Here is a 24490-nt window from a genome sequence, read left to right on the forward strand (position 1 = left end):
AGTGAGTGGGTGAGTGAGTGGGTGGGTGAGTGGGTTGAGTGGGTGAGTGAGTGGGTGGGTGGTGAGTGAGTGGGTGAGTGGTGAGTGGGTGGGTGGGTGAGTGGGTGAGTGAGTGGGTGAGTGAGTGGGTGGGTGAGTGGGTGGGTGGGTGAGTGGGTTGAGTGGGTGAGTGAGTGGGTGGGTGGTGAGTGAGTGGGTGAGTGGTGAGTGGGTGGGTGGGTGAGTGAGTGAGTGGGTGAGTGAGTGAATGAGTGGTGAGTGGTGGTGGTGAGTGGTAGTGGTGATTTGGTGAGTGAGTGGGTGAGTGAGTGAGTGGGTGAGTGAGTGGGTGAGTGAGTGAGTGAGTGGTGAGTGGTGGTGGTGAGTGGTAGTGGTGAGTGGTGAGCGGTCACCTGCTTGAGTTTGGGCTGCAACTCGAAGTTCTGGAGTCCTCCGTGTACCGAGATGAGCAGCTTGGGTAGCTCCATCTGCCACTCACGCAGCAGCAGCTGCAGCAGCAGCTCCGGCTTCGTGTCCAGGGAGACACGTGCATACTGGAGACACGGGGAGACACGGTGAGACACGGTGAGACACGGGGAGACACGGTGAGACACGGGGGGAGACACGGGGGAGACACGGTGAGACACGGGCATACTGGAGACACGGGGAGACACAGTGAGACACGGGGGGGAGACACGGGGAGACACGGTGAGACACGGTGAGACACGGGGAGGAGACACGGGGGAGACACGGTGAGACACGTGCATACTGGAGACACGGGGAGACACGGTGAGACACGGGGGGGAGACACGGAAGGGAGACACGGGGAGACACGGTGAGACACGGAAGGGAGACACGGGGAGACACGGTGAGACACGGGGGGGAGACATGGGGAGACACGGGGGGAAACACGGTGAGACACGGGGGGAGACACGGGGGGAGACACGGGGGGAGACACGGTGAGACACGGGGGGGAGACACGGGGGGAGACACGGGGAGACACGGTGAGACACGGGGGGAGACACGGGGAGACACGGTGAGACACGGGGGGGAGACACGGGGGGAAACACGGGGGGAGACACGGGGGGAGACACGGGGGGAGACACGGGGAGACACGGTGAGACACGGGGGGGAGACACGGGGGGAGACACGGGGAGACACGGTGAGACACGGGGGGGAGACACGGGGAGACACGGTGAGACACGGGGGGGAGACACGGGGGGAGACACGGGGAGACACGGTGAGACACGGGGGGGAGACACGGGGAGACACGGTGAGACACGGGGGGGAGACACGGGGGGAGACACGGGGAGACACGGTGAGACACGGGGGGGAGACACGGGGAGACACGGGGGGAAACACGGGGGGAGACACGGTGAGACACGGGGGGGAGACACGGGGGGGAGACACGGGGGGAGACACGGGGGGAGACACGGGGAGACACGGTGAGACACGGGGGGGAGACACGGGGAGACACGGTGAGACACGGGGAGACACGGGGGGGGAGACACCGGGAGACACGGGGGGAGAGACACGGGGGGGAGACACGTGCATACTGGGGGAGACACGGGGAGACACGGGGAGAGACACGGTGAGACACGGGGAGACACGGGGGGAGACACGGTGAGACACGGGGAGACACGGGGGGAGACACGGGGAGACACGGTGAGACACGGGGAGACACGGGGGGAGACACGGGGAGACACGGGGAGACACGGTGAGCCACGGGGGGGAGACACGGGGGGGAGACACGGGGGGGGAGACACGGTGAGATACGTGCATACTGGAGACACGGGGGGAGACACGGTGAGACACGGGGGGGAGACACGGGGGGAGACACGGGGAGACACGGGGGGGAGACACGGGGGGGAGACACGTGCATACTGGGGGAGACACGGGGAGAGACACGGTGAGACACGGGGAGACACGGGGGGAGACACGGTGAGACACGGGGAGACACGGGGAGACACGTGCATACTGGGGGAGACACGGGGGGGAGACACGGGGGGGAGACACGGGGGGGGGACACGGGGGGGAGACACGGGGGGGAGACACGGTGAGACACGGGGAGACACGGGGGAAACACGGGTGGGAGACACGGGGAGACACGGGGGGAGACACGGGGGGGAGACACGGGGGGGAGACACGGGGAGACACGGTGAGACACGGGGAGACACGGGGGAAACACGGGTGGGAGACACGGGGAGACACGGGGGGAGACACGGGGGGGAGACACGGGGAGACACGGGGAGACACGGTGAGACACGGGGAGACACGGTGAGACACGGGGAGACACGGGGGAAACACGGGTGGGAGACACGGGGAGACACGGGGGGAGACACGGGGGGGAGACACGGGGAGACACGGGGAGACACGTGCATACTGGGGGAGACACGGGGGGGGGGGGGGAGACACTTAGGGAGACACCAGATAGAACCCACGACCTCCTGTGCACCGGGCGAGGTAGTCAACATCTCCTAGTCACGTGATAAACTGCGAATAACCTCAACCCCACCATTGGATGATCTAACCTGATGGGCTCCCCACAGTGAGGATGATGATGATAACACCATCATCATCATCACCACCATCACCACCACCACCATTACCTTTACCACCACCACCACAACCACCACCACCACCTCACCACCACCTCACCTTCACCACCACCACCTCACCACCACCACCTCACCACCACCACCTCACCACCACTACCACCTCACCACCACCACCACCACCTCACCACCACCTCACCACCACCACCTCACCACCACCTCACCACCACCACCTCACCACCACCATCACCTCACCACCACCACCTCCTCACCACCACCACCACCACCCCCACCTCACCACCTCACCACCACCACCCCCACCACCACCCCCACCACCACATCACCACCTCACCACCACCACCCCCACCACCACCTCACCACCACCCCCACCACCACATCATCACCACCACCACTACCACCACCTCACCACCACCTCACCACCACCACCACCTCACCATCACCACCACCACCTCCTCACCACCACCACCTCACCACCACCACCTCCTCACCCTCACCACCTCCTCACCACCTCCTCACCACCACCTCACCACCTCTACCACCTCCTCACCCTCACCACCACCACGTCCTCACCACCACCTCCTCACCCTCACCACCTCACCTCTACCACCTCACCACCCTCACCACCACCACCTCCTCACCATGGCCTTGTTTGAGTGTCCTGCCCCATGAAACTCGATGGTGCCATAGGCGTCCGTGGGGCTCGCGTGCGTGTGCTGCGTCACGCTCCAGCGCTCCTGTGATTGGCCACTCGCCGCCGCCGCTGCCGTCTCCGCCGCGTGCTTGCTGCCCGTTGCCGGGCTCTGATTGGCCGCCCGCGGGATGACGTAGGGCACGAGGCCAACGTGCTGGCCAATGAGGCGGCCACAGCAGCATCTGCGGTTGGGGTGGGGAGGGTGGAGAGTTGGTGACGGTGTGGGTGGGTGGGTGAGTGGGGTTGGTGGGTGGGTAGCTGGCTGGGTGAGTGAGTTGGTGGGTGGGTGGCTGGGTGAGTGAGTGGGTGGGTGGGTGAGTGGGTGGGTGGGTGGTTGAGTGGATGAGTGGGTGGGTGGATGGTTGAGTGGGTGAGTGGGTGGGTGGGTGAGTGGGTGGGTGGTTGAGTGGGTGGGTGGCTGAGTGGGTGGGTGAGTGGGTGAGTGGGTGGATGAGTGGGTGGGTGGGTGAATGGGTGGATGAGTGAGTGGGTGTGTGGGTGGTTGCGTGGGTGGGTGGTGAGTGGGTGGGTGTGTGAGTGGGTGAGTGGGTGGGTGGGTGAACGAGTGAGTGAGTGGGTGGTTGGGCGAGTGGGTGACTGAGTTGGTGGGTGAGTCTCCGCGAGTCTGTTGAGGCTGAGTGGACCTAGGGGAGTCCCACCCTCACCTGTGTGGATCTTTGGAGCTCTGTATGACGTGGATGCATTCCCTCTTACAGAAGGATCGCTCGATCCAGCTCCGCTGGGCCTGGGAGACACGGGGAGACACGGGTAGACACGGGTAGACACAGGGAGACACGGGGAGACATGGGGACACGCAGAGAGACACAGGGAGACACGGGGAGACGTGGGGAGACGTGGAGAGACACAGGGAGACACAGGGAGACACGGGGAGACACAGAGAGACACGGGGACACGCAGGGAGACAGGGAGACACAGGGAGACACGGGGAGACACAGGAAAGACACAGTTTCATAGTTTCATTTTTCATCATTTCATTTATTTTTGGTAAAGCCCTGTGAGCCATTCGGCTCTTGAATCGGGGTGCAACTGCAACAAACAAAAAAACTAAAACACGAACATGAAAAACGTCTTGAAGTGACTATGTGTGTGACTGTGCAAACAGAAAATCCAGGGAAAAAAACATCAAAATATTCCTGAAATAGCACCGTACACCAAGTCAAACAACAACAACAAGCACAAGACAACTTAGATTAAGGCCATCAGTCTAACTCCGTACTACAACAACAACCACAAGACAACTTAGATTAAGGCCATCAGTCTAACTCCGTACTACAACAACAACAACCACGAGACAACTTAGATTAACGCCATCAGTCTAACTCCGTACTACAACAACAACCACAAGACAACTTACATTAAGGCCATCAGTCTTAACTCCGTACTACTACAACAACCACAAGACAACTTAGATTAAGGCCATCAGTCTAACTCCGTACTACAACAACAACCACAAGACAACTTAGATTAAGGCAATCAGTCTAACTCCGTACTACAACAACAACCACAAGACAACTTAGATTAAGACCGTCAATCTAACTCCGTACTACAACAACAACCACAAGACAACTTAGATTAAGGCCATCAGTCTAACTCCGTACTACAACAACAACAACCACGAGACAACTTAGATTAACGCCATCAGTCTAACTCCGTACTACAACAACAACCACAAGACAACTTAGATTAAGGCCGTCAATCTAACTCCGTACAACAACAACAACCACAAGACAACTTAGATTAAGGCCATCAGTCTAACTCCATACTACAACAACAACCACAAGACAACTTAGATTAAGGCCATCAGTCTAACTCCGTTACTACAACAAGAACCACAAGACAACTTAGATTAAGGCCATCAGTCTAACTCCGTACTACAACAACAACCACAAGACAACTTAGATTAAGGCCATCAGTCTAACTCCGTACTACAACAACCACAAGACAACTTAGATTAAGGCCATCAGTCTAACTCCGTACTACAACAACCACAAGACAACTTAGATTAAGGCCATCAGTCTTAACTCCGTACTACTACAACAACCACAAGACAACTTAGATTAAGACCGTCAATCTAACTCCGTACTACAACAATAACCACAAGACAACTTAGATTAAGGCCATCAGTCTAACTCCGTACTACAACAACAACAACCACGAGACAACTTAGATTAACGCCATCAGTCTAACTCCGTACTACAACAACAACCACAAGACAACTTAGATTAAGGCCGTCAATCTAACTCCGTACAACAACAACAACCACAAGACAACTTAGATTAAGGCCATCAGTCTAACTCCATACTACAACAACAACCACAAGACAACTTAGATTAAGGCCATCAGTCTAACTCCGTTACTACAACAAGAACCACAAGACAACTTAGATTAAGGCCATCAGTCTAACTCCGTACTACAACAACAACCACAAGACAACTTAGATTAAGGCCATCAGTCTAACTCCGTACTACAACAACCACAAGACAACTTAGATTAAGGCCATCAGTCTAACTCCGTACTACAACAACCACAAGACAACTTAGATTAAGGCCGTCAGTCTAACTCCGTACTACAACAATAACAACCATAAGACAACTTAGATTAAGGCCGTCAGTCTAACTCCATACAACAACAACAACCACAAGACAACTAAGATTAAGGCTGTCAGTCTAACTCCGTACTACAACAACAACCACAAGACAACTTAGAATAAGGCCGTCAGTCTAACTCCGTTACTACAACAACAACCACAAGACAACTTAGATTAAGGCCATCAGTCTAACTCCGTACTACAACAACAACCACAAGACAACTTAGATTAAGGCCATCAGTCTAACTCCGTACTACAACAACAACCACAACACAACTTAGATTAAGGCCATCAGTCTAACTCCGTACAACAACAACAACAACAACCACAAGACAACTTAGATTAAGGCCATCAGTCTAACTCCGTACTACAACAACAACCACAAGACAACTTAGAATAAGGCCGTCAGTCTAACTCCGTTACTACAACAACAACCACAAGACAACTTAGATTAAGGCCATCAGTCTAACTCCGTACTACAACAACAACCACAAGACAACTTAGATTAAGGCCATCAGTCTAACTCCGTACTACAACAACAACCACAAGACAACTTAGATTAAGGCCATCAGTCTAACTCCGTACAACAACAACAACAACAACCACAAGACAACTTAGATTAAGGCCTTCAGTCGAACTCCGTACTACAACAACAACCACAAGACAACTTAGATTAAGGCCATCAGTCTAACTCCGTACTACAACAACAACCACAAGACAACTTAGATTAAGGCCATAAGTCTAACTCCGTACGACAACAACAACCACAAGACAACTTAGATTAAGGCCATCAGTCTAACTCCGTACTACAACAACAACCACAAGACAACTTAGATTAAGGCCATCAGTCTAACTCTGTACTACAAAATCAACCACAAGACAACTTAGATTAAGGCCTTCAGTCTAACTCCGTACTACAACAACAACCACAAGACAACTTAGATTAAGGCCGTCAGTCTAACTCCGTACAACAACAACAACCACAAGACAACTTAGTTTAAGGCCATCAGTCTAACTCCATACTACAACAACAACCACAAGACAACTTAGATTAAGGCCATCAGTCTAACTCCGTACTACAACAACAACCACAAGACAACTTAGATTAAGGCCATCAGTCTAACTCCGTACAACAACAACAACCACGAGACAACTTAGATTAAGGCCATCAGTCTAACTCCATACTACAACAACAACCACAAGACAACTTAGATTAAGGCCGTCAGTCTAACTCCGTACTACAACAACAACCACAAGACAACTTAGATTAAGGCCATCAGTCTAACTCCGTACAACAACAACAACAACCACAAGACAACTTAGATTAAGGCCATCAGTCTAACTCCGTACTACAACAACAACCACAAGACAACTTAGATTAAGGCCATCAGTCTAACTCCGTACTACAATAAACAAAAACATGGCCAAACCAAAATACCTTTTCCAAATCACCAAAATAAAAGCCATAATTGCAACGTAACAGTGACCGCAAGGACTGTGACCGAATGTTTAACAATAAACTACATAAATAACATGTAACACTAAACCCTAGAGCCATAGCTGGCTGCATGAGTTACTCCACAAACAACAGGAGCATCAGTCGGAGTATCCCCAGTGGGATGTAAGTCAAACAACAACAACCACAACCACAAGACAACTTAGATTAAGGCCATCAGTCTAACTCCGTACTACAACAACAACAACAACCACAAGACAACTTAGATTAAGGCCATCAGTCTAACTCCGTACAACAACAACCACAAGACAACTTAGATTAAGGCCATCAGTCTAACTCCGTACTACTACAACCACCACAAGACAACTTAGATTAGGGCCATCAATCTAACTCCGTACAACAACAACAACCACAAGACAACTTAGATTAAGGCCATCAGCCTAACTCCGTACTACAACAACAACCACAAGACAACTTAGATTAAGGCCATCAGTCTAACGCCGTACTACTACAACCACCACAAGACAACTTAGATTAAGGCCATCAGTCTAACTCCGTACTACAAAAACTACCACAAGACAACTTAGATTAAGGCCATAAGTCTAACTCCGTACTACAACAACAACCACAAGACAACTTAGATTAAGGCCATCAGTCTAACTCCGTACTGCAACAACAACCACAAGACAACTAAGATTAAGGCCATCAGTCTAACTCCGTACTACAACAACAACCACAAGACAACTTAGATTAACCCCATCAGTCTAACTCCGTACTACAACAACAACCACAAGACAACTTAGATTAAGGCCGTCAGTAAAACTCCGTACTACAACAACAACCACAAGACAACTTAGATTAAGGCCGTCAGTCTAACTCTGTACTACAAAATCAACCACAAGACAACTTAGATTAAGGCCATCAGTCTAACTCCTTACTACAACAACAACCACAAGACAACTTAGATTAAGGCCATCAGTCTAACTCCGTACTACAACAACAACCACAAGACAACTTAGATTAAGGCCATCAGTCTAACTCCGTACTACAACAATAACAACCATAAGACAACTTAGAATAAGGCCATCAGTCTAACTCCGTACTACAACAACAACCACAAGACAACTTAGATTAAGGCCATCAGTCTAACTCCATACTACATCAACAACCACAAGACAACTTAGATTAAGGCCGTCAGTCGAACTCCGTAGTACAACAACAACCACAAGACAACTTAGATTAAGGCCATCAGTCTAACTCCATACTACAACAACAACCACAAGACAACTTAGATTAACGCCATCAGTCTAACTCCGTACTACAACAACAACCACAAGACAACTTAGATTAAGGCCATCAGTCTAACTCCGTACTACAATAAACAAAAACATGGCCAAACCAAAATACCTTTTCCAAATCACCAAAATAAAAGCCATAATTGCAACGTAACAGTGACCGCAAGGACTGTGACCGAATGTTTAACAATAAACTACATAAATAACATGTAACACTAAACCCTAGAGCCATAGCTGGCTGCATGAGTTACTCCACAAACAACAGGAGCATCAGTCGGAGTATGCCCAGTGGGATGTAAGTCAAACAACAACAACCACAACCACAAGACAACTTAGATTAAGGCCATCAGTCTAACTCCGTACAACAACAACAACAACCACAAGACAACTTAGATTAAGGCCATCAGTCTAACTCCGTACAACAACAACAACAACCACAAGACAACTTAGATTAAGGCCATCAGTCTAACTCCGTACTACAACAACAACCACAAGACAACTTAGATTAAGGCCATCAGTCTAACGCCGTACTACTACAACCACCACAAGACAACTTAGATTAAGGCCATCAGTCTAACTCCGTACTACAAAAACAACCACAAGACAACTTAGATTAAGGCCATACGTCTAACTCCGTACTACAACAACAACCACAAGACAACTTAGATTAAGGCCATCAGTCTAACTCCGTACTGCAACAACAACCACAAGACAACTAAGATTAAGGCCATCAGTCTAACTCCGTACTACAACAACAACCACAAGACAACTTAGATTAACCCCATCAGTCTAACTCCGTACTACAACAACAACCACAAGACAACTTAGATTAAGGCCATCAGTAAAACTCCGTACTACAACAACAACCACAAGACAACTTAGATTAAGGCCGTCAGTCTAACTCTGTACTACAAAATCAACCACAAGACAACTTAGATTAAGGCCATCAGTCTAACTCCTTACTACAACAACAACCACAAGACAACTTAGATTAAGGCCATCAGTCTAACTCCGTACTACAACAACAACCACAAGACAACTTAGATTAAGGCCATCAGTCTAACTCCGTACTACAACAATAACAACCATAAGACAACTTAGAATAAGGCCATCAGTCTAACTCCGTACTACAACAACAACCACAAGACAACTTAGATTAAGGCCATCAGTCTAACTCCATACTACAACAACAACCACAAGACAACTTAGATTAAGGCCGTCAGTCGAACTCCGTAGTACAACAACAACCACAAGACAACTTAGATTAAGGCCATCAGTCTAACTCCGTACTACAACAACAACCACAAGACAACTTAGATTAACGCCATCAGTCTAACTCCGTACTACAACAACAACCACAAGACAACTTAGATTAAGGCCATCAGTCTAACTCCGTACTACAATAAACAAAAACATGGCCAAACCAAAATACCTTTTCCAAATCACCAAAATAAAAGCCATAATTGCAACGTAACAGTGACCGCAAGGACTGTGACCGAATGTTTAACAATAAACTACATAAATAACATGTAACACTAAACCCTAGAGCCATAGCTGGCTGCATGAGTTACTCCACAAACAACAGGAGCATCAGTCGGAGTATGCCCAGTGGGATGTAAGTCAAACAACAACAACCACAACCACAAGACAACTTAGATTAAGGCCATCAGTCTAACTCCGTACTACAACAACAACAACAACCACAAGACAACTTAGATTAAGGCCATCAGTCTAACTCCGTACAACAACAACAACAACAACCACAAGACAACTTAGATTAAGGCCATCAGTCTAACTCCGTACTACTACAACCACCACAAGACAACTTAGATTAGGGCCATCAATCTAACTCCGTACAACAACAACAACCACAAGACAACTTAGATTAAGGCCATCAGCCTAACTCCGTACTACAACAACAACCACAAGACAACTTAGATTAAGGCCATCAGTCTAACGCCGTACTACTACAACCACCACAAGACAACTTAGATTAAGGCCATCATTCTAACTCCGTACTACAAAAACAACCACAAGACAACTTAGATTAAGGCCATAAGTCTAACTCCGTACTACAACAACAACCACAAGACAACTTAGATTAAGGCCATCAGTCTAACTCCGTACTGCAACAACAACCACAAGACAACTAAGATTAAGGCCATCAGTCTAACTCCGTACTACAACAACAACCACAAGACAACTTAGATTAACCCCATCAGTTTAACTCCGTACTACAACAACAACCACAAGACAACTTAGATTAAGGCCGTCAGTAAAACTCCGTACTACAACAACAACCACAAGACAACTTAGATTAAGGCCGTCAGTCTAACTCTGTACTACAAAATCAACCACAAGACAACTTAGATTAAGGCCATCAGTCTAACTCCTTACTACAACAACAACCACAAGACAACTTAGATTAAGGCCATCAGTCTAACTCCGTACTACTACAACCACCACAAGACAACTTAGATTAAGGCCATCAATCTAACTCCGTACAACAACAACAACCACAAGACAACTTAGATTAAGGCCATCAGCCTAACTCCGTACTACAACAACAACCACAAGACAACTTAGATTAAGGCCATCAGTCTAACGCCGTACTACTACAACCACCACAAGACAACTTAGATTAAGGCCATCAGTCTAACTCCGTACTACAAAAACAACCACAAGACAACTTAGATTAAGGCCATAAGTCTAACTCCGTACTACAACAACAACCACAAGACAACTTAGATTAAGGCCATCAGTCTAACTCCGTACTGCAACAACAACCACAAGACAACTAAGATTAAGGCCATCAGTCTAACTCCGTACTACAACAACAACCACAAGACAACTTAGATTAACCCCATCAGTCTAACTCCGTACTACAACAACAACCACAAGACAACTTAGATTAAGGCCGTCAGTAAAACTACGTACTACAACAACAACCACAAGACAACTTAGATTAAGGCCGTCAGTCTAACTCTGTACTACAAAATCAACCACAAGACAACTTAGATTAAGGCCATCAGTCTAACTCCTTACTACAACAACAACCACAAGACAACTTAGATTAAGGCCATCAGTCTAACTCCGTACTACTACAACCACCACAAGACAACTTAGATTAAGGCCATCAATCTAACTCCGTACAACAACAACAACCACAAGACAACTTAGATTAAGGCCATCAGCCTAACTCCGTACTACAACAACAACCACAAGACAACTTAGATTAAGGCCATCAGTCTAACGCCGTACTACTACAACCACCACAAGACAACTTAGATTAAGGCCATCAGTCTAACTCCGTACTACAACAACAACCACAAGACAACTTAGATTAAGGCCATCAGTCTAACTCCGTACTGCAACAACAACCACAAGACAACTAAGATTAAGGCCATCAGTCTAACTCCGTACTACAACAACAACCACAAGACAACTTAGATTAACCCCATCAGTTTAACTCCGTACTACAACAACAACCACAAGACAACTTAGATTAAGGCCGTCAGTAAAACTCCGTACTACAACAACAACCACAAGACAACTTAGATTAAGGCCGTCAGTCTAACTCCGTACTACAACAACAACCACAAGACAACTTAGATTAAGGCCATAAGTCTAACTCCGTACTACAACAACAACCACAAGACAACTTAGATTAAGGCCATCAGTCTAACTCCGTACTGCAACAACAACCACAAGACAACTAAGATTAAGGCCATCAGTCTAACTCCGTACTACAACAACAACCACAAGACAACTTAGATTAACCCCATCAGTTTAACTCCGTACTACAACAACAACCACAAGACAACTTAGATTAAGGCCGTCAGTAAAACTCCGTACTACAACAACAACCACAAGACAACTTAGATTAAGGCCATAAGTCTAACTCCGTACTACAACAACAACCACCACAAGACAACTTATATTAAGGCCATCAGTCTAACTCCGTACTACAACAACAACCACAAGACAACTTAGATTAAGGCCATCAGTCTAACTCCGTACTACAACAACAACCACAAGACAACTTAAATTAAGGCCATCAGTCTTACTCCGTACTACAACAACAACAACCACAGAACAACTTAGATTAAGGCCATCAGTCTAACTCCGTACTACAACAACAACCACAAGACAACTTAGATTAAGGCCATAAGTCTAACTCCGTACTACAACAACAACCACAAGACAACTTAGATTAAGGCCATCAGTCTAACTCCGTACTGCAACAACAACCACAAGACAACTAAGATTAAGGCCATCAGTCTAACTCCGTACTACAACAACAACCACAAGACAACTTAGATTAACCCCATCAGTTTAACTCCGTACTACAACAACAACCACAAGACAACTTAGATTAAGGCCGTCAGTAAAACTCCGTACTACAACAACAACCACAAGACAACTTAGATTAAGGCCGTCAGTCTAACTCTGTACTACAAAATCAACCACAAGACAACTTAGATTAAGGCCATCAGTCTAACTCCTTACTACAACAACAACCACAAGACAACTTAGATTAAGGCCATCAGTCTAACTCCGTACTACTACAACCACCACAAGACAACTTAGATTAAGGCCATCAGCCTAACTCCGTACTACAACAACAACCACAAGACAACTTAGATTAAGGCCATCAGTCTAACGCCGTACTACTACAACCACCACAAGACAACTTAGATTAAGGCCATCAGTCTAACTCCGTACTACAAAAACAACCACAAGACAACTTAGATTAAGGCCATAAGTCTAACTCCGTACTACAACAACAACCACAAGACAACTTAGATTAAGGCCATCAGTCTAACTCCGTACTGCAACAACAACCACAAGACAACTAAGATTAAGGCCATCAGTCTAACTCCGTACTACAACAACAACCACAAGACAACTTAGATTAACCCCATCAGTCTAACTCCGTACTACAACAACAACCACAAGACAACTTAGATTAAGGCCGTCAGTAAAACTCCGTACTACAACAACAACCACAAGACAACTTAGATTAAGGCCGTCAGTCTAACTCTGTACTACAAAATCAACCACAAGACAACTTAGATTAAGGCCATCAGTCTAACTCCTTACTACAACAACAACCACAAGACAACTTAGATTAAGGCCATCAGTCTAACTCCGTACTACTACAACCACCACAAGACAACTTAGATTAAGGCCATCAATCTAACTCCGTACAACAACAACAACCACAAGACAACTTAGATTAAGGCCATCAGCCTAACTCCGTACTACAACAACAACCACAAGACAACTTAGATTAAGGCCATCAGTCTAACGCCGTACTACTACAACCACCACAAGACAACTTAGATTAAGGCCATCAGTCTAACGCCGTACTACTACAACCACCACAAGACAACTTAGATTAAGGCCATCAGTCTAACTCCGTACTACAAAAACAACCACAAGACAACTTAGATTAAGGCCGTCAGTCTAACTCTGTACTACAAAATCAACCACAAGACAACTTAGATTAAGGCCATCAGTCTAACTCCTTACTACAACAACAACCACAAGACAACTTAGATTAAGGCCATCAGTCTAACTCCGTACTACAACAACAACCACAAGACAACTTAGATTAAGGCTATCAGTCTAACTCCGTAATACAACAATAACAACCATAAGACAACTTAGAATAAGGCCATCAGTCTAACTCCGTACTACAACAACAACCACAAGACAACTTAGATTAAGGCCATCAGTCTAATTCCGTACTACAACAACCACCACAAGACAACTTATATTAAGGCCATCAGTCTAACTCCGTACTACAACAACAACCACAAGACAACTTAGATTAAGGCCATCAGTCTAACTCCGTACTACAACAACAACCACAAGACAACTTAAATTAAGGCCATCAGTCTTACTCCGTACTACAACAACAACAACCACAGAACAACTTAGATTAAGGCCATCAGTCTAACTCCGTACTACAACAACAACCACAAGACAACTTAGATTAAGGCCATAAGTCTAACTCCGTACTACAACAACAACCACAAGACAACTTAGATTAAGGCCATCAGTCTAACTCCGTACTGCAACAACAACCACAAGACAACTAAGATTAAGGCCATCAGTCTAACTCCGTACTACAACAACAACCACAAGACAACTTAGATTAACCCCATCAGTTTAACTCCGTACTACAACAACAACCACAAGACAACTTAGATTAAGGCCGTCAGTAAAACTCCGTACTACAACAACAACCACAAGACAACTTAGATTAAGGCCGTCAGTCTAACTCTGTACTACAAAATCAACCACAAGACAACTTAGATTAAGGCCATCAGTCTAACTCCTTACTACAACAACAACCACAAGACAACTTAGATTAAGGCCATCAGTCTAACTCCGTACTACTACAACCACCACAAGACAACTTAGATTAAGGCCATCAATCTAACTCCGTACAACAACAACAACCACAAGACAACTTAGATTAAGGCCATCAGCCTAACTCCGTACTACAACAACAACCACAAGACAACTTAGATTAAGGCCATCAGTCTAACGCCGTACTACTACAACCACCACAAGACAACTTAGATTAAGGCCGTCAGTCTAACTCTGTACTACAAAAACAACCACAAGATAACTTAGATTAAGGCCATAAGTCTAACTCCGTACTACAACAACAACCACAAGACAACTTAGATTAAGGCCATCAGTCTAACTCCGTACTGCAACAACAACCACAAGACAACTAAGATTAAGGCCATCAGTCTAACTCCGTACTACAACAACAACCACAAGACAACTTAGATTAACCCCATCAGTCTAACTCCGTACTACAACAACAACCACAAGACAACTTAGATTAAGGCCGTCAGTAAAACTCCGTACTACAACAACAACCACAAGACAACTTAGATTAAGGCCGTCAGTCTAACTCTGTACTACAAAATCAACCACAAGACAACTTAGATTAAGGCCATCAGTCTAACTCCTTACTACAACAACAACCACAAGACAACTTAGATTAAGGCCATCAGTCTAACTCCGTACTACTACAACCACCACAAGACAACTTAGATTAAGGCCATCAATCTAACTCCGTACAACAACAACAACCACAAGACAACTTAGATTAAGGCCATCAGCCTAACTCCGTACTACAACAACAACCACAAGACAACTTAGATTAAGGCCATCAGTCTAACGCCGTACTACTACAACCACCACAAGACAACTTAGATTAAGGCCATCAGTCTAACGCCGTACTACTACAACCACCACAAGACAACTTAGATTAAGGCCATCAGTCTAACTCCGTACTACAAAAACAACCACAAGACAACTTAGATTAAGGCCGTCAGTCTAACTCTGTACTACAAAATCAACCACAAGACAACTTAGATTAAGGCCATCAGTCTAACTCCTTACTACAACAACAACCACAAGACAACTTAGATTAAGGCCATCAGTCTAACTCCGTACTACAACAACAACCACAAGACAACTTAGATTAAGGCCATCAGTCTAACTCCGTAATACAACAATAACAACCATAAGACAACTTAGAATAAGGCCATCAGTCTAACTCCGTACTACAACAACAACCACAAGACAACTTAGATTAAGGCCATCAGTCTAACTCCATACTACAACAACAACCACAAGACAACTTAGATTAAGGCCGTCAGTCGAACTCCGTAGTACAACAACAACCACAAGACAACTTAGATTAAGGCCATCAGTCTAACTCCGTACTACAACAACAACCACAAGACAACTTAGATTAAGGCCATCAGTCTAACTCCGTACTACAAAAACAACCACAAGACAACTTAGATTAAGGCCATAAGTCTAACTCCGTACTACAACAACAACCACAAGACAACTTAGATTAAGGCCATCAGTCTAACTCCGTACTGCAACAACAACCACAAGACAACTAAGATTAAGGCCATCAGTCTAACTCCGTACTACAACAACAACCACAAGACAACTTAGATTAACCCCATCAGTCTAACTCCGTACTACAACAACCACAAGACAACTTAGATTAAGGCCGTCAGTAAAACTCCGTACTACAACAACAACCACAAGACAACTTAGATTAAGGCCGTCAGTCTAACTCTGTACTACAAAATCAACCACAAGACAACTTAGATTAAGGCCATCAGTCTAACTCCTTACTACAACAACAACCACAAGACAACTTAGATTAAGGCCATCAGTCTAACTCCGTACTACTACAACCACCACAAGACAACTTAGATTAAGGCCATCAATCTAACTCCGTACAACAACAACAACCACAAGACAACTTAGATTAAGGCCATCAGCCTAACTCCGTACTACAACAACAACCACAAGACAACTTAGATTAAGGCCATCAGTCTAACGCCGTACTACTACAACCACCACAAGACAACTTAGATTAAGGCCATCAGTCTAACTCCGTACTACAAAAACAACCACAAGACAACTTAGATTAAGGCCATAAGTCTAACTCCGTACTACAACAACAACCACAAGACAACTTAGATTAAGGCCATCAGTCTAACTCCGTACTGCAACAACAACCACAAGACAACTAAGATTAAGGCCATCAGTCTAACTCCGTACTACAACAACAACCACAAGACAACTTAGATTAACCCCATCAGTCTAACTCCGTACTACAACAACAACCACAAGACAACTTAGATTAAGGCCGTCAGTAAAACTCCGAACTACAACAACAACCACAAGACAACTTAGATTAAGGCCGTCAGTCTAACTCTGTACTACAAAATCAACCACAAGACAACTTAGATTAAGGCCATCAGTCTAACTCCTTACTACAACAACAACCACAAGACAACTTAGATTAAGGCCATCAGTCTAACTCCGTACTACTACAACCACCACAAGACAACTTAGATTAAGGCCATCAATCTAACTCCGTACAACAACAACAACCACAAGACAACTTAGATTAAGGCCATCAGCCTAACTCCGTACTACAACAACAACCACAAGACAACTTAGATTAAGGCCATCAGTCTAACGCCGTACTACTACAACCACCACAAGACAACTTAGATTAAGGCCATCAGTCTAACTCCGTACTACAAAAACAACCACAAGACAACTTAGATTAAGGCCGTCAGTCTAACTCTGTACTACAAAATCAACCACAAGACAACTTAGATTAAGACCATCAGTCTAACTCCTTACTACAACAACAACCACAAGACAACTTAGATTAAGGCCATCAGTCTAACTCCGTACTACAACAACAACCACAAGACAACTTAGATTAAGGCCATCAGTCTAACTCCGTACTACAACAATAACAACCATAAGACAACTTAGAATAAGGCCATCAATCTAACTCCGTACAACAACAACAACCACAAGACAACTTAGATTAAGGCCATCAGACTAACTCCGTACTACAACAACAACCACAAGACAACTTAGATTAAGGCCATCAGTCTAACGCCGTACTACTACAACCACCACAAGACAACTTAGATTAAGGCCATCAGTCTAACTCCGTACTACAAAAACAACCACAAGACAACTTAGATTAAGGCCGTCAGTCTAACTCTGTACTACAAAATCAACCACAAGACAACTTAGATTAAGGCCATCAGTCTAACTCCTTACTACAACAACAACCACAAGACAACTTAGATTAAGGCCATCAGTCTAACTCCGTACTACAACAACAACCACAAGACAACTTAGATTAAGGCCATCAGTCTAACTCCGTACTACAACAATAACAACCATAAGACAACTTAGAATAAGGCCATCAGTCTAACTCCGTACTACAACAACAACCACAAGACAACTTAGATTAAGGCCATCAGTCTAACTCCATACTACAACAACAACCACAAGACAACTTAGATTAAGGCCGTCAGTCGAACTCCGTAGTACAACAACAACCACAAGACAACTTAGATTAAGGCCATCAGTCTAACTCCGTACTGCAACAACAACCACAAGACAACTTAGATTAACGCCATCAGTCTAACTCCGTACTACAACAACAACCACAAGACAACTTAGATTAAGGCCATCAGTCTAATTCCGTACTACAACAACCACCACAAGACAACTTATATTAAGGCCATCAGTCTAACTCCGTACTACAACAACAACCACAAGACAACCTAGATTAAGGCCATCAGTCTAACTCCGTACTACAACAACAACCACAAGACAACTTAAATTAAGGCCATCAGTCTTACTCCGTACTACAACAACAACAACCACAGAACAACTTAGATTAAGGCCATCAGTCTAACTCCGTACTACAACAACAACCACAAGACAACTAAGATTAAGGCCATCAGTCTAACTCCGTACTACACCAACAACCACCAGACAACTTAGATTAAGGCCGTCAGTCTAACTCCATACTACAACAACAACCACAAGACAACTTAGATTAAGGCCGTCAGTCTAACTCTGTACTACAAAACAACCAAAAGACAACTTAGATTAAGGCCATCAGTCTAACTCTGTACTACAACAACCACAAGACAACTTAGATTAAGGCCATCAGTCTAACTCTGTACTACAACAACCACAAGACAACTTAGATTAAGGCCATCAGTCTAACTCCGTACTACAACTACAACAACCACAAGACAACTTAGATTAAGGCCATCAGTCTAACTCCGTACTACTACAACCACCACAAGACAACTTAGATTAGGGCCATCAATCTAACTCCGTACAACAACAACAACCACAAGACAACTTAGATTAAGGCCATCAGCCTAACTCCGTACTACAACAACAACCACAAGACAACTTAGATTAAGGCCATCAGTCTAACGCCGTACTACTACAACCACCACAAGACAACTTAGATTAAGGCCATCAGTCTAACTCCGTACTACAAAAACAACCACAAGACAACTTAGATTAAGGCCATAAGTCTAACTCCGTACTACAACAACAACCACAAGACAACTTAGATTAAGGCCATCAGTCTAACTCCGTACTGCAACAACAACCACAAGACAACTAAGATTAAGGCCATCAGTCTAACTCCGTACTACAACAACAACCACAAGACAACTTAGATTAACCCCATCAGTCTAACTCCGTACTACAACAACAACCACAAGACAACTTAGATTAAGGCCGTCAGTAAAACTCCGTACTACAACAACAACCACAAGACAACTTAGATTAAGGCCGTCAGTCTAACTCTGTACTACAAAATCAACCACAAGACAACTTAGATTAAGGCCATCAGTCTAACTCCTTACTACAACAACAACCACAAGACAACTTAGATTAAGGCCATCAGTCTAACTCCGTACTACTACAACCACCACAAGACAACTTAGATTAAGGCCATCAATCTAACTCCGTACAACAACAACAACCACAAGACAACTTAGATTAAGGCCATCAGCCTAACTCCGTACTACAACAACAACCACAAGACAACTTAGATTAAGGCCATCAGTCTAACGCCGTACTACTACAACCACCACAAGACAACTTAGATTAAGGCCATCAGTCTAACTCCGTACTACAAAAACAACCACAAGACAACTTAGATTAAGGCCGTCAGTCTAACTCTGTACTACAAAATCAACCACAAGACAACTTAGATTAAGGCCATCAGTCTAACTCCTTACTACAACAACAACCACAAGACAACTTAGATTAAGGCCATCAGTCTAACTCCGTACTACAACAACAACCACAAGACAACTTAGATTAAGGCCATCAGTCTAACTCCGTACTACAACAATAACAACCATAAGACAACTTAGAATAAGGCCATCAATCTAACTCCGTACAACAACAACAACCACAAGACAACTTAGATTAAGGCCATCAGCCTAACTCCGTACTACAACAACAACCACAAGACAACTTAGATTAAGGCCATCAGTCTAACGCCGTACTACTACAACCACCACAAGACAACTTAGATTAAGGCCATCAGTCTAACTCCGTACTACAAAAACAACCACAAGACAACTTAGATTAAGGCCGTCAGTCTAACTCTGTACTACAAAATCAACCACAAGACAACTTAGATTAAGGCCATCAGTCTAACTCCTTACTACAACAACAACCACAAGACAACTTAGATTAAGGCCATCAGTCTAACTCCGTACTACAACAACAACCACAAGACAACTTAGATTAAGGCCATCAGTCTAACTCCGTACTACAACAATAACAACCATAAGACAACTTAGAATAAGGCCATCACTCTAACTCCGTACTACAACAACAACCACAAGACAACTTAGATTAAGGCCATCAGTCTAACTCCATACTACAACAACAACCACAAGACAACTTAGATTAAGGCCGTCAGTCGAACTCCGTAGTACAACAACAACCACAAGACAACTTAGATTAAGGCCATCAGTCTAACTCCGTACTACAACAACAACCACAAGACAACTTAGATTAACGCCATCAGTCTAACTCCGTACTACAACAACAACCACAAGACAACTTAGATTAAGGCCATCAGTCTAATTCCGTACTACAACAACCACCACAAGACAACTTATATTAAGGCCATCAGTCTAACTCCGTACTACAACAACAACCACAAGACAACTTAGATTAAGGCCATCAGTCTAACTCCGTACTACAACAACAACCACAAGACAACTTAAATTAAGGCCATCAGTCTTACTCCGTACTACAACAACAACAACCACAGAACAACTTAGATTAAGGCCATGAGTCTAACTCCGTACTACAACAACAACCACAAGACAACTAAGATTAAGGCCATCAGTCTAACTCCGTACTACACCAACAACCACCAGACAACTTAGATTAAGGCCGTCAGTCTAACTCCATACTACAACAACAACCACAAGACAACTTAGATTAAGGCCGTCAGTCTAACTCTGTACTACAAAAACAACCACAAGACAACTTAGATTAAGGCCATCAGTCTAACTCTGTACTACAACAACCACAAGACAACTTAGATTAAGGCCATCAGTCTAACTCTGTACTACAACAACCACAAGACAACTTAGATTAAGGCCATCAGTCTAACTCCGTACTACAACTACAACAACCACAAGACAACTTAGATTAAGGCCATCAGTCTAACTCCGTACTACAACAACAACCACAAGACAACTTAGATTAAGGCCATCAGTCTAACTCCGTACTACAACAACAACCACAAGACAACTTAGATTAAGGCCATCAGTCTAACTCCGTACTACAACAATAACAACCATAAGACAACTTAGAATAAGGCCATCAATCTAACTCCGTACAACAACAACAACCACAAGACAACTTAGATTAAGGCCATCAGCCTAACTCCGTACTACAACAACAACCACAAGACAACTTAGATTAAGGCCATCAGTCTAACGCCGTACTACTACAACCACCACAAGACAACTTAGATTAAGGCCATCAGTCTAACTCCGTACTACAAAAACAACCACAAGACAACTTAGATTAAGGCCGTCAGTCTAACTCTGTACTACAAAATCAACCACAAGACAACTTAGATTAAGGCCATCAGTCTAACTCCTTACTACAACAACAACCACAAGACAACTTAGATTAAGGCCATCAGTCTAACTCCGTACTACAACAACAACCACAAGACAACTTAGATTAAGGCCATCAGTCTAACTCCGTACTACAACAATAACAACCATAAGACAACTTAGAATAAGGCCATCAGTCTAACTCCGTACTACAACAACAACCACAAGACAACTTAGATTAAGGCCATCAGTCTAACTCCATACTACAACAACAACCACAAGACAACTTAGATTAAGGCCGTCAGTCGAACTCCGTAGTACAACAACAACCACAAGACAACTTAGATTAAGGCCATCAGTCTAACTCCGTACTACAACAACAACCACAAGACAACTTAGATTAACGCCATCAGTCTAACTCCGTACTACAACAACAACCACAAGACAACTTAGATTAAGGCCATCAGTCTAATTCCGTACTACAACAACCACCACAAGACAACTTATATTAAGGCCATCAGTCTAACTCCGTACTACACCAACAACCACAAGACAACTTAGATTAAGGCCATCAGTCTAACTCCGTACTACAACAACAACCACAAGACAACTTAAATTAAGGCCATCAGTCTTACTCCGTACTACAACAACAACAACCACAGAACAACTTAGATTAAGGCCATCAGTCTAACTCCGTACTACAACAACAACCACAAGACAACTAAGATTAAGGCCATCAGTCTAACTCCGTACTACACCAACAACCACCAGACAACTTAGATTAAGGCCGTCAGTCTAACTCCATACTACAACAACAACCACAAGACAACTTAGATTAAGGCCGTCAGTCTAACTCTGTACTACAAAAACAACCACAAGACAACTTAGATTAAGGCCATCAGTCTAACTCTGTACTACAACAACCACAAGACAACTTAGATTAAGGCCATCAGTCTAACTCTGTACTACAACAACCACAAGACAACTTAGATTAAGGCCATCAGTCTAACTCCGTACTACAACTACAACAACCACAAGACAACTTAGATTAAGGCCATCAGTCTAACTCCGTACTACAACAACAACCACAAGACAACTTAGATTAAGGCCATCAGTCTAACTCCGTACTACAACAACAACCACAAGACAACTTAGATTAAGGCCATCAGTCTTAACTCCGTACTACAACAACAACCACAAGACAACTTAGATTAAGGCCATCAGTCTAACTCCGTACTACAACAACAACCACAAGACAACTTAGATTAAGGCCATCAGTCTAACTCGGTACTACAACAGCAACCACAAGACAACTTAGATTAAGGCCATCAATCTAACTCCGTACTAGAACAACAACCACAAGACAACTTAGATTAAGGCCATCAGTCTAACTCCGTACTACAACAACAACCACAAGACAACTTAGATTAAGGCCATCAGTCTAACTCCGTACTACAACAACAACCACAAGACAATTTAGATTAAGGCCGTCAGTCTAACTTCGTACAACAACAACAAACACAAGACAACTTAGATTAAGGCCATCAGTCTAATTCCGTACTACAACAACCACCACAAGACAACTAAGATTAAGGCCATCAGTCTAACTCCGTACTTCAACAACAACAACCACAAGACAACTTAGATTAAGGCCATCAGTCTAACTCCGTACTACAACAACAACCACAAGACAACTTATATTAAAGCCATCAGTCTAACTCCGTACTACAACAACAACCACAAGACAACTTAGATTAAGGCCATCAGTCTAACTCCGTACTACAACAACAACAACCACAAGACAACTTAGATTAAGACCGTCAGTCTAACTCCGTACTACAACAACAACCACAAGACAACTTAGTGTAAGGCCATCAGTCTAACTCCGTACTACAATAAACAAAAACATGGCCAAAACAAAAAAAAACGTTTTCGAAATCACCAAAATAAAAGCCATAAATGCAATGTAACAGTGATCATCATAGGAACTGTGACCCAATGTTTAACTATAAACTACGTAAATAACATGTAACACCAAACCCTAAAGCCATAGCTGGCTGCATGAGTTACTCCACAAACAGCAGGGGCTTCAAGTCGGAGTATCACATTTTTCAATGCACCTTTAAGATCAGCGCGCTAAATCAAAACACAGTTAATACATTGCAGCGGCCATCCGGAGCGAAACAACTTTATATTTTATTTTAGGCCAATGAATCGCAGTGGCAGCTAGGGGTGTACAACTCCTCTAGAGCAGTTTTGAGTGAAGATCTCATAGGTAGTGATTCAAGTTGCAGTTTATTGGCGATAGCATTCCAGACCCTGGGGGCATCAATAGCAAAGGCCCTTCCTCCGGTTTTTGTACGGCAATAGGGAATGTGAAGCT

General features: G+C 44.6%; 1 protein-coding gene across 2 annotated transcripts in view; it reads right to left on the reverse strand.

Moving 5' to 3' along the window:
• LOC142905314 (uncharacterized) overlaps nt 1-24490 on the reverse strand; it is a 79150-nt gene that overhangs the window by 26146 nt on the left and 28514 nt on the right. For both annotated transcript variants that reach the window (XM_076064301.1, XM_076064300.1), the window contains exons 2-4: nt 3912-3991; nt 3194-3428; nt 393-533 (exon numbers count right to left, since the gene is read on the reverse strand). In XM_076064301.1, the coding sequence (XP_075920416.1) occupies nt 393-533; nt 3194-3428; nt 3912-3991 (456 nt within the window). The remainder of the gene's footprint in view (nt 1-392; nt 534-3193; nt 3429-3911; nt 3992-24490) is intronic.

The sequence above is a fragment of the Petromyzon marinus genome, unplaced genomic scaffold, assembly GCF_048934315.1.
Source record: "Petromyzon marinus isolate PM22_M1 ecotype Great Lakes invasive population unplaced genomic scaffold, UKy_Petmar_22M1.pri1.0 PM_Scaffold_38, whole genome shotgun sequence".
In the NCBI taxonomy this organism is placed as follows: domain Eukaryota; kingdom Metazoa; phylum Chordata; class Hyperoartia; order Petromyzontiformes; family Petromyzontidae; genus Petromyzon; species Petromyzon marinus.